Here is a 12,669-nt window from a genome sequence, read left to right on the forward strand (position 1 = left end):
TAGTAAACAACTTTTATAGAAATCAAAATTTTGATACTTCTCAATCAAGTTCCTCTTATTTTAATTGTGGTTAGGTAAGCGAGCCCTAAAATCTTGTAAATACCTCAATAATGTAGAGAATGCCCTTAAAAAGGGCCTAAGCACCCAGTAAGTGCCATTATTTAATTGAAATTAGGTGAAAAGGGATGAAGGTATCAAATAATCAAATAATTAAAAAGTTTGGATGATTAATTGTAAAATGTTTCAATCCAAAATGCACAAAAGCTAAAATATTAATTCATCAAGTCCTATATTATAGAGTTTGAATTTTATTAGAAGTGATCATTTCAATCTCATAGAAGATAAATTTTCTCTTGCAATCGATAACACAACAGGACAATTCTTAAAAAGACGGATAATGTATTTTTTATTTTATTTATATTTTTAGACCAAACGATATTATTTACATTAAGGGTAGGGGATGAGCTTAGCCTCACAATGAACTAGTAATAATGTGGTTCAAACTCGTCTTTGACGAGAATTAAACCTAAGATCTCTCACTTACAAGTGAAGAAGAATATTATTAGATCGTAGTATTAAGTTACTTTACTGTTTAAATACATAACAGTTATTTATGCTAAATGACCCAAACATTTAAAACGGTGCTGAATAACCTAAACATTTAAAACGGAAAATTGATGACGTGGGATTTCAAGCAGATATTTTTACGATGACGTGGACCATTCGGTGAGGGAGGGCATTTTGGTCGGCTCCGGGTCTGCTGTCCCGAAAGTGGCGTCTCCTTCATGTCTCCTTCTGCTCTGACTGCATAACCAGGGGGAGGCGGAGGGGGAGGGGGTGGGTGGGGACTGGAAATGGGGAGTTGTTTCTGCTTTTTTTTTTTTTTTTTTTGACTTTTTTTTTTTTTAATTTAGTAAAAGTTAACATAGTTAAATTAGAATTAAGGGGCTTTTTGAAATGAGTCCAAAATAACTAAAAATTGAACTTATTTCAAAAAATCCAAAGCAACTAAAAATTGAATATATTTCAAAAAGTAATATATAAAATTAGACTTATTTTAATTTTTTTCTAGAATTTTAAGTAATAGTACACATGTCAAACAAATAATGAAGGAAACATGAAGGAGATACCACTTTTGGGACAGCAGACCCGAAGCCATTTTAGTCCTCCCACAAACAGTCTTTTACGCCGTTAGTGTTGGAACCCGCCAAATCCGTCTCCTACAACGTCGACGAATCCAAGCGTCCCATAACCTTTTACTCTCCCCAAAACTCGACACGTGTCACGCGCGAATCCGGCATGTCCTACTACCCCAGTTATCCCAGGTGGCATATGTTATCGGTGGAGTTCCCGACCACCACTACGTCCACGTCATCTACGTATAATATCTTTATCTCAATTTTCGAGACTTCCGCCTTTCCCCTGCTTCTTCTGCTCCGCCGTCTCGCTACCGCTGAAGCCGTTTTTTTTTTCTTTCTCCGATGCTTATTTTTCTCTTTGTTCTTTTGTTCTTTAGAAGAGAAAAGCCCTAACGCGCTCTCAGCTCGGAAGATTCAGACCTTCGTAGTAAAAATATCTGAATCAAAGGTGGGGATCGAGCTCAGAAAATGTCTAATTTTTTAGTATTTTTAGCTATATTTTCTGGATTTAGAGGTCTAAAATCGAAGTAATCAAATTAGTTTCTCAGTTTATTAAAATTTTAATCTTTTGACATTTTATTCAGTTTATTGTACTTGGTTTAGTTGATTTTAGTGCAGCATAGTGTTAATTTCACTTCAATTTCCTACTGTTTTTATTTTATTATTTTTTATATATCTGTTAAAGGAGCAAATCGAGCAAATCTGTTGAACTTTTGGTATGTTTGGTTGCTAAATTTGAAAATTGAGGGAGAAAAATATTTTGCTGTATCAATTTTCATGGTGAATAGAATATTGGGAAGATTGTTTGAACTTGAAGTAATCTTTGTTCTGGTTAGATAAATCAATGGGGATGAAGGGTGTTTGCTTACTTTCGAATCGATTTCATAGAGCATGTAGTTTACAATTATTTTGAATCTGATGGTTTTTATTGAGCTTTACTCCATTTTAGGTCTTGTTAATGCTTGTATCTTGAAGACAACGGGATGTGCAACGTGATCCCGTTGTCTCTTTGAATCTAATTTATGGGGGAAGTTGGGATGAGTAGCAATAGTCCTGTTACCAAAGAGCGTGCGGAAGTAAATTGCCACATTCAAGATGAGAACAAGGAAACTAAGGATGGGGTTATGGGAGAGGGGCGAGGGCTCCCAAAAGAAGATGATTTTTGGGATAATGCGGACTTGCTAGGCGTACATGATGGGCGGGCAGAACAACAGCTCCAAGGGTGGGAGGAGTTCTTATCTGTAAGGTCTCTGAAGGTTCTGCTAGTGGAAAATGATGATGGAACTCGTAATATTCTTCGTGCTTTACTGCAAAATTGTGGCTACGAAGGTTAGTATAATGCAACACATGAGATCCTATGTGTAGGACTAGGATCAGTTGAAGTGTACTGGTGTAGATCTTTGTATGACATGATATTTCAAGTTTATAGGTGGCTTTCAGTTGTATGATCGATCAATATACGTGTAGATTTCAGTAAAAGTATTTTAGTTGTAAAAGTTAAAAGGCTGCAATTAGTATTTAGTATTTTTTTAATACTAAACAAGAATGTTTATTTTGTAACACACTCACCCTTGTATTGTGGAATTTAGGTTTTTTTTGTTTACAAAGGATAAAAAAAAAAAAACCTTAATCCACTAAGAATTAAGGCATTTAATTTCATCCTTGTGCGCTGCCGACGATCTCAGACTCCGGTGCTTAATCCACTAAGGTTGTCAGTAACTGAGGCATCTACGATCTCAGACAATAATACAAATTATGTAGTCTTCAAATCAAAGGCTTTCCTTATGATGTTAAAGTTGTGACTGAAAACATTTTTGCAATCGTAAAAATAGATTTTGTGATTCTAATTTTCATATGCTTTAGAGTTGAGGGTTCTTTGAGAAAGTTCACTTTGCAAGAGTAATAGACTCGATAGTTCACTTCCAATTATCTTAAATAATTTGGGAAAATAAGGCTAATTTCCATTTCCTGTAATTGCTTTTTTCTTTTTTTTTTGGTAAAATTAACATTATATTCGATCTTTGCAGTAATAGAGGCAGATAATGGTATACGAGCTTGGGAAATCTTAGAAGATCTTACAACTCATGTTGATCTTATTTTGAGTGAGGTTGTCATGCCCAGTTTGTCAGGCATGGATCTCCTGACCAAGATAATGGACCACAAAAGTCGCAAGAATATTCCTGTAATTAGTAAGTATACTTTTACATTTTTACTCAGGCGAACATAATACTGATTTACCTATAGTACTTTTAGAAGGTCGATACTTTAGCTACTGAACCTGTTGTGTTTTGTGCAGTGATGTCGAGTCAAGATTCTATGAGTACAGTTATCAGGTGTTTATCGATGGGCGCAGTTGACTTTCTATTGAAGCCTATTCGAAAGAATGAACTCAAAAACCTCTGGCGGCATATGTGGAGGAAATGCCACAGGGTAAGTGGCTCTAGTTATTACATTTTATGTATGATACTATGTCGTGGAACTATTGTTTTCATTTTGGATTTCGTTTATACATTCAAGCATCAGTGCATCACCAGAGCACATGCAGAATTTTGATATCTATTTTTTCGCTCATTACTCATCCTTTCAGCAATCTAGTGGTAGTGGGAGTGCAAGTGATATCAGAACTCAGAAATCTACAGAGTCGTCAAGTTTTGAGGAGTCAGACAAGAACACTGGCAGTAATTGTGATGATAACATCGGCCTTGGAAACATTGGTCTGACTGATAGGGATGAAGGTGACAATGGAAGTGGCACTGAGGTATGAATTCGTCCGGTCTAGGATCTTTCTGGTTCTACGTTTTTAATCATTTATCCTCTCTTGGCTGGTTTATTCTATTTCATTTATCAAGTATGTTAGGTGTTGATTGGTAAGTATCAGTCAGCTTACTAATTGCCTTCACTTTACTATCATATAAAAGAGTAAACTAACGTTTGAATTCTTTTTCATTGCACTCGATTTGAATATATGTACACATAACATTTAATCACGAACTTGAGTAAAATTAAACGTAATTTAAACCGGAAAGATAAATGATCATTTGCAGTAAAAAATACCTTTTCATGTTGAGGTTGTTTGGCTGCAATGTTCTGTGCCACCCAGAACGAAAAGTGATATCCCAAAAGATCTTTCTGGAGAAGCTTCATCAAAGGAATCGTTATATGCAGACTGGAGTTGCAAAGCACTTAAGCTACTATATCATGTTTCACCGTTGTGTGAGAAAAAGAAGATGCTTTAAACGAATTGAATATAATATAAGTCAGACGTCAAATATAACTTGCTCGGATCTCATTGAAGCTCTTCCATTCCAATAACATAATATAGCAATCCTCTACTTTTCGAATCACATTTGCTCTATCCACCCCATGTAGCAATCCTCAACTTAGGACAAGATTAATGTTGTGTTCCTTTGAAGTGCAAAAATAAGGATAGTATAGTGGCACAAGTAAGGGTGTCGAACCACAGGGACTACAAATTACTAGCTTGATGTGAACCCTAACTAAACAATGAAAATGCAAACTGAATTTAGATTTTTCAATTGAAAGTTTAAATAACTTAAAAATGCAAGAAAGATAAAGATAAATGATATATTGATTCAGAAATAATGGGAATGGAACTAAGGATACCGATTTCACCGTTGCAAGTCAATTCCATGAAAATTAAGTCAAAACGCATTCAACTCTCCAATCTACAACTATGGTTCGTTTTACTTATTTATGATCATCCATTTGATGTGTGGTTGTAATCAAGTACTCCTAATCTGCAACCTAGTTGTGATGTTCAACTTAGATTACCAACTAAGAATCCATTAAGAACAAGAAAACTTCAAAAAACCAAAGAAATCACATGGCAGGATGTATGCATAGCAGTTTCTTTATTCATTCACATGTCTACCAAGATTAAGCATGATGTGTACTTTAACCTTGATCAAATAATTTATAAGCAGCCCTAATGGTGATCAAACATTAAGATTAACAAACATATTAAACTATAAAATCAGTGAATGAGACAAGAACACAGATTGGTGAATCGAATACTTTAACTTAATAACATAGAATAGTTTTGTAAGGCTACATTGAAATCCCCAATTATGAACTTAATTACACAACATGATTACAGAATATATAAATATCAAGAACAACATGAATGAAACTAAAGTTCATAGAAGAAACCCCCTTGAAGCAATTCTGATGTTGAAATCCTTCAAGAACAGCGCGGCTGCGTGGTTTCTTCGGTGGCAGTGGATGGTGAAGGGAAATAGGGTTTTGTTTCTGGTAGAAAGGCTAAAGAAAGAGAAGAGAGAGAGCTCTAGGCGACCCCCAAGGGGGGCTTGTGAAAAAGTGATCTGAAACCCTAATATTTATATGCTAAATGGGGCTGTAGCTGATTGCAAGGTGATCCTAACCATTAAGCCAAAGTTTTGAACGTTTTTCCTTATTTGGCTCCTCTAAATCAGGCTAGATATTCCAATTCTTTTTCCATTTTGCTCCTGGTCTTCTAACAAGCCAGATTTATTTTGGATTCTTTATTTAGGCTTCAAAACAGACCACTAAACTTTTTTCCACGTTTGAATAAGGATCAGCTCCAAAAGGGGCATGTTTTCACTTCTTTTGCCCTCAAATTGATCCTAAAGTACATGTAACTGCACACTAACACAAAATAGGGTAAAATTCAACCAGTTTAACTCAAAAACATCACAAAGAGACTAGAAATGGATGGTAAAAATGCATGAAATATATTAGTTATCAAATACCCCCAAACCTAGTTTTGCTAGTCCTCGAGCAAAACTATAACTAAAAACACACAAAAACAATAAAATCTAACTATACCACTTTCGTTGGCTAAACGATTGCACTGAACATGTGCAACAAGCCTTTAAACCTCTAGGTGTCCCTAGTCGGAAGAGTTGTGTCTCCTAAGGATTTATAGTGATGACACCCACAAACATCTACAGACTCTGCAAACAAATTGGTTAAAGCATACTTAAAACAAACTAATAAGAACCAATGAAAGCTTAGTCATACGTTCAAACCAAAAGTCCGCCACTTCAAAGAATCGTATCATGTGTAAAGTGTAAAAATATTACTCCATGACTCATGACTTCAAAGACACCATACTCAAATGCTAAAGATAGAATTCGCCTCATCTCTATTCCTCTCAGATATCACTCAAATTTTCAGATCCTAAGGTGTAGTCTCTCCACAAACATATGTGAATAAAATTATGTAAAAGGGAATCAAAATTCTCACATATGAAATATGAAATAAAAGCAGAATTTCTGAACATATCTCATGAAATGAATCGACCACTAAGAATGTGGATAACACACATACTTACCATCACCCATGAATACATCCTCAAAGATCAGCTAGGTCTTTCACACGATTGTAATGTAAGGCTTAGGTGGGGCTATGAAAGAATGGATAGGAAATACTAGAGCTTGGGACATACCAAAGTGTCTTTGTTGTGAAACCAGCAAGCTCTCCTCTTGAATTGATCTTTGTTGTTTATTCTTGGAGTCCAGGACCCATGCATGATAATGGGAAGATTTGGGAATTGCTTCTTCTCTGATTTTTTTTTAACTTTTTTTTTTCTTTCTATTTTTGCAATTCCAGCACATATTACCTCGATACACGCCACATTCTTGATCTAGAGCTCAATCTATCTATGTCTTCATCACTTTGGTATTCCCCAAACTATAGGGTATGGCTTAATGGGCTAAGTATCTTTGATTGAGATGAAATGGTAGGGAAATATAGTGGTGAGAAAAGAAAAAGGCTAAAAGTGTTTGGCTTCAAAACGGGGGGTAATGACACACACATAAAGGCAAGGAATTTGGCCTTTTGGTGGTTTAAACATGCATAGTCTAACATTGTCTCATTGAGTTCATTCATGAGTGATACCAAACACATGGTATCTGCAAAAGAGAATAATTCTTAGTATTCAATCAAACAGAAATAAGAGATAATTTAAAGTGAAATTGAAAGAAAAAGATAGGAGCAAAAACACTTTAAACCCTCTCAAAGAAGCAAATAGGCTCAAAATAACTCACTAGGGTAGTCTCCACTATTCTTCTTCCAGAATTTGAGCATGGTACTTTTACCATCATAATTCCAAGAGTAACAGTTTTGTAAAACAAAAATAAGATACGAAACTTTTTCATGACAACACGGTAGTTTCATTTGTAAACATAGCCCTCATATACATTCACATTAGTAAGCAAAAGTAAACTTAACCAAAACTAAAAACAAACGAAAATTTTCAATCCCACACCCCCAAACCTAAACTAAGCATTGTCCTCAATGCTTAAAAATGAATGGAATGAATGCAGTGCAAATAGGCAGTGTGTGGAATAAAATAAAACTAAAAGACACAAATAAAAGGAAAAAACACAAACCCAGCTAGGTTGCCTCCTAGCAAGCGCTTTATTTAACGTCTAGGCAAGACGCGGTGGGTCTGATGGATGAATGCCTAGGGTGGCAAGAAGGCAAGACGCGGTGGGTCTGAATAGGGTGGCAGGAAGGCAAGGTACCCCCGAACCTTGGTCGAAAGAAGTGGTTTCTTTTGAGGGACTTTGAATATGGTGCGTTGAATTTCCATAATGACTTGATTGTGATGGTGTTTTCGTCTCTCCTTGCGAAGAAGCATATCCTCAAAAATTGTTGAAGATGTGGCTGGAGCAATGATTTCAATGGATGCGTTTGTGGCTGCTAAGGATGAATGAAATTCGTTCAAGGCAGCAATCTCATCGTTTAGCTCCGAATCTTCTTTTTTATGGTGAATGGGTAGCAATGATTTGTCATCCAACTTCAATATATTTTCCTCTTGATATGGTAGCAAATCATCTCCAAAAGACTCCAAAGATGGCACCTGCAAAGATGTAAAACAACAGGGAGAATCCAACATAACTTTTGAAAAAAATTCAAGCAAATTAGGAAAGAAATTCAAGTTCAAGATCTTCTCTATGTATATAGACACAACTAGATTCCAATGATTGTTCAATGTTCACATCTTAACCATCACCCCAAGGTTGTTGTTCATTTAACACTTGGACAATCTGCCCCAATTGAATTTCCAACTTGGTAAGTGCAGTGGAGTGTTCTTGAATCATGCTACTCGTTGATTGTTGAAATTGTAAAGTGCTTTGAGCAAGTAGCTCCAAAGTGTCCTCCAATGAAGTTTCAAAGGGGGTCTGCTCTGGGAGAGGTGCAAATGCTTGATTTGGAGCTTCCATACTGCTCCAAGATTCATGATTAGGGTTTCTCCAAACAGAGCTATATGTGTTTGACAATGGATGCAATGGCTCTTGGTTAGAGAAACACATACGGTGTGAGTGCTCTTAGACAAACGTAGGAAACTCATCTCTCCTTGGGTAGAATTGAAGAGGATGGCCAGTTTTTGGGCAAATGGACATTCGCCATATATCTCTCTATAACACCTGAAATCAAACAACCTAAAATGTAAATTAAAAATCTGAACTAAGAAAAGAAAAACGGATAGGGTTTATAAAGCAAGCAATTATAGGGGACTGAAATCAGTCCCTGGCAACAGCACCAAAATTTTGTTGTGTTCCTTTCAAGTGCAAAAATAAGGATAGTATAGTGGCACAAGTAAGGGTGTCGAACCACAAGAACTGATTAGACATCTACAAATTACTAGCTTGATATGAACCCTAACTAAACAATGAAAATGTAAACTGAATTTAGATTTTTCAATTAAAAGTTTAAATAACTTAAAAATGCAAGAAAGATAAAGATAAATGATAGGTTGATTCAGAAATAATGGGAATGGAACTAGGGATGCCGATTTCACCATTACAAGTCAGTTCCATGAAAATTAAGTCAAAACGCCTTCAACTCTCCAATTTGCAACTAGGGTTCGTTTTACTTATATATGATCATCCATTTGATGTGTGGTTGTGATCAAGTGCTCCTAATTTGCAACCTAGTGGCGATGTTCAACTTAGATTACCAACTAAGAATCCATTAAGAACAATAAAACTTCAAAGAACCAAAGAAATCACATGGCAGGATGTATGCATAGTAGTTTCTTCATTCATTCACATGTCTACCAAGATTAAGCATGATGTGTACTATAACCTTGATCAAATAATTCATAAGCAGCCCTAATGGTGATCAAACATTAAGATTAACAAACACATTAAACTATAAAATCAGTGAATGAAACAAGAACACAGATTGTTGAATCGAATACTTTAACTTAATAACGTAGAATAGTTTTGTAAGGCTACATTGAAATCCCTAGCTATGAACTTAATTACACAACATGATTACAGAAAATATAAATATCAAGAACAACAGGAGTGAAACTAAAGTTCATAGAAGAAACCCCCTTGAAGCAATTCTGATGTTGAAATCCTTCAAGAACAGCACGGCTGCGTGGTTTCTTCGGTGGCAGCGGATGGTGAAGGGAAATAGGGTTTTGTTTCTGGTAGAAAGGCTAAAGAAAGAGAGGAGAGAGACCTCTGGGCAACCCCCAAGGGGGGCTTGTGGAAAAGTAATTTGAAACCCTAATATTTATAGGTTAAATGGGGTTGTAGCTGATTGCAAGGTGATCCCAACCATTAAGCCAAAGTTTTGAACGTTTTTCCTTATTTGGCTCCTCCAAATTAGGCTAGATATTCCAATTCTTTTCCCATTCTGCTCCTGGTCTTTTAACAAACCAAATTTGTCTTGGATTCTTTATTTGGGCTTCAAGACAGGCCACTAAACTTCTTTCCATGTTTGAATAAGGATTAGCTCCAAAAAGGGCATGTTTTCACATCTTTTGCCCTCAAATTGATCTTAAAGTACATGTAACTGCACACTAACACAAAATAGGGTAAAATGCAACCAGTTTAACTCAAAAACATCACAAAGAGACTAGAAATGGATGGTATAAATGCATGAAATATATGAGTTATCAATTAAGCATCTGAGATAGGGACAATAGTAGGAAAATAAGTATGGGATATCACGAAAACTATATGATGGTTTTTAAGACAGGTAAACCGAGTAAGATAATGTAAGATGAATTCGGTGTGTACTCTTCTAACATATTGCAGGACAGAGGCTTATAATATTAATTATCTAGACTGGTGTTAGCTTACTTCGCAGCAGCTGCGAACCTGGAGAAGACCAGGCAGTGCACACAATTGAGAAATATCGAAACCAATGGCATGAATACAGTTAAAAGAAGAGCTTGGTAGCTGGATATCTTCCTTTATGTTGGATCTGTTTACGTAATTCATACATTTATGCATAAAGTTATATGCGAGATAGGAGAGTAGGAGAGGCACTGATCAATTTCCAAGCATTAGCTTGGATTTATTTTTTCAGATCACTCAGGCTAATCCTTCAAGGGCTGACACATTTGGCAATGACGGGGTGCCTGCATTTAAAACTAGCGAGTGCGAAGGCCAGGATGAAGAGCTTGGTAGGCATCTTGGTTCTAATTATCTATTGGTTTCCTTTTCTCCGTCTTTTTGCTAGTTAAAAGGTTGCTAGCTTTTTATCTTCAGATGAGATTGTCGTGGGTAAAGAAGACTTGGCTGTAGGACTTCCGAGAACTTCAGTTTTGCAGCTTGATGAACCAAAAGAAAAAGGGTTAACCAACATGGCCAGCGCTACTAAAAACAAACTTTCAGAAACTGACTCAATGATCGGAGGTGAACAAATAGAGAAGGGACAACCAGAGCTCAACAATGAAAAACCAAATCGGGAATTGAGAAACCAGGCTGCTGATCTAATGGGTTGCATCGGTAACAGTACCACCGATCCTCAGATGCAATGTGTTATGTTTGACAGCCCAAATGGTGTCTCCAAGGTTCCAGAGACAAAAGCTAAGACCATCCATGACAGTAAAGAAACTCCTTCTCTTGAGCTCACTTTAATGACGCAGAGAGATGTTCGAAATACTGGGTTCAGTGGTCATGATCGAAATGTTCTGAGACATTCAGACAATTCAGCCTTTTTAAGGTATGCAGATACTCAGAAATTGAATCACAGTCATCTCTAACGACGTTTAAGTCAACTTTTTCTACTCTGAAAATATTTTTTCGTACTGCGCAGGTACAACTTTCCTACAAATTCTAAGCAGGCCCCATCTGGGAATGTTGGTAGCTATTCTTCTCTCGATAATAGCTCAGGGGCAGCAAAAGCAAAATTATTTCAAAATTTTCAATATAATTCGTATGGCACTCCTCTCTACCAGCGTTCCAATGGCTCTAGCAATAACAATGACACTGGCTCTGCCACAAATAAGTTCTTTATCAATGAAGAGGCATCCGAAGACAAGGCAGAGCCGGGATCAACAATGAAATGTCTCCACGAATCCTCTGTCTTCCAACCAGACCATAACAGGACTATGGCGTATAACCAGCCAATAGAACATGGTTATGCCGATGCTGCAGTCCATAACACAACTTTGTCACAAGGATGGAACATGAATCAGCATGTGCAAGTGCATCAGCAGCACCATATGTATAACGTGCGTCAGCATCAGCAGATACTGAATAATGATGATTTGACACTGAAAAATCTGGCGGCAGCAGCTCCACTTTGCGGGTCATCCGATGTGCAGTGTGCACCAATGGAAGAGAATGTTGGCAGTAACAGTTTGCACGGGTGTGCCTTAGAAAGAAACAACAGTAGCAACGGGCAGAGTGGGGGTAGCTTTGCCATAAATTCTAGGGGAACTTACACGGAATCTGGTAAGGACATAGCTGGAGAAGAAGGAACCATCAGTGCAACTGAAAATGGGAGCAAAAGTGGAGTTGATCAAAACCGTCGTGCACAAAGAGAGGCTGCTTTGCATAAATTCCGCCAGAAGAGGAAAGATAGATGTTTCGAGAAGAAGGTAACTCTAGTCGTGTTTTGAGTTTTCAGTTTTGTCATATGTAATTCTTACCTGTATGGTTAATTCAGTTGAGTATTTACCAGAAAATCTTCACCCTTTTCAGGTGAGATACCAGAGCAGGAAAAAACTGGCGGAACAAAGGCCGCGTGTTCGTGGACAGTTTGTTCGACAGGTGGTAAATGAAAACAAAGGCAACGACACAGATAGCTAAGCTGACTAGTGGTTTTGTACATGAGAACAGCACTATAGCTATGTATACCGGATGGAGCATCTGTTTCCTTGATGCAGGATACGGGCATACAACATTCGGCATTCAAAAGTATATAGAACTGATATGGTTAAAGACTAGATTTACTGCGCGGGGACAACATAACACGCATGGATTTATGTTTATTGCTTTTTGAATCGAACAATTTCTTTTGCGATTATTACTGAATGGGTTTTATGTTAATGGATTTATATATGTTCCTCGAATCAAACGATGAAAACCTCGTACATTCAAACAGAACAGAGATTGCACTTTGCACTCGTAATTCATATTGTCCAGCGGCTAGCCTAGGGAGCCGCTCGACAATATGAATTATGAAAAAGCAAATTGGGTGCCTTAACATCATCAGGTCAGCCTCACCCAACAGGATCCTCTCCGGATTCTTTTGGTGAGGATATTGAGGATCT

General features: G+C 37.0%; 1 protein-coding gene across 1 annotated transcript; it reads left to right on the top strand.

The window, feature by feature from the left end:
- The first annotated feature begins 1,054 nt into the window (after window positions 1-1,054).
- Window positions 1,055-12,445, top strand: LOC137734054 (two-component response regulator-like PRR37). The gene is made up of 9 exons (XM_068473309.2): window positions 1,055-1,587; window positions 2,089-2,468; window positions 3,167-3,328; window positions 3,436-3,569; window positions 3,727-3,897; window positions 10,476-10,572; window positions 10,658-11,114; window positions 11,208-11,994; window positions 12,098-12,445. The coding sequence occupies exons 2-9, from the start codon at window positions 2,162-2,164 to the stop codon at window positions 12,203-12,205; spliced, it is 2,223 nt and encodes a 740-aa protein (XP_068329410.1). The 5' UTR covers window positions 1,055-1,587; window positions 2,089-2,161; the 3' UTR covers window positions 12,206-12,445.
- Window positions 12,446-12,669: the final 224 nt, after the last annotated feature.

The sequence above is a fragment of the Pyrus communis genome, chromosome 7, assembly GCF_041283825.1.
Source record: "Pyrus communis isolate YQ-2024b chromosome 7, ASM4128382v1, whole genome shotgun sequence".
NCBI lineage: Eukaryota > Viridiplantae > Streptophyta > Magnoliopsida > Rosales > Rosaceae > Pyrus > Pyrus communis.

Excerpts from the sequence above, each read along its gene's own strand:
- LOC137734054 (XM_068473309.2), top strand. The coding sequence starts at position 2,162 with ATGGGGGAAGTTGGGATGAGTAGCAATAGTCCTGTTACCAAAGAGCGT. Across the intron at positions 3,329-3,435 it reads CAAGAATATTCCTGTAATTA|TGATGTCGAGTCAAGATTCT; the intron begins GTAAGTATACTT and ends TGTTTTGTGCAG. Across the intron at positions 10,573-10,657 it reads AGGCCAGGATGAAGAGCTTG|ATGAGATTGTCGTGGGTAAA; the intron begins GTAGGCATCTTG and ends TTTTATCTTCAG.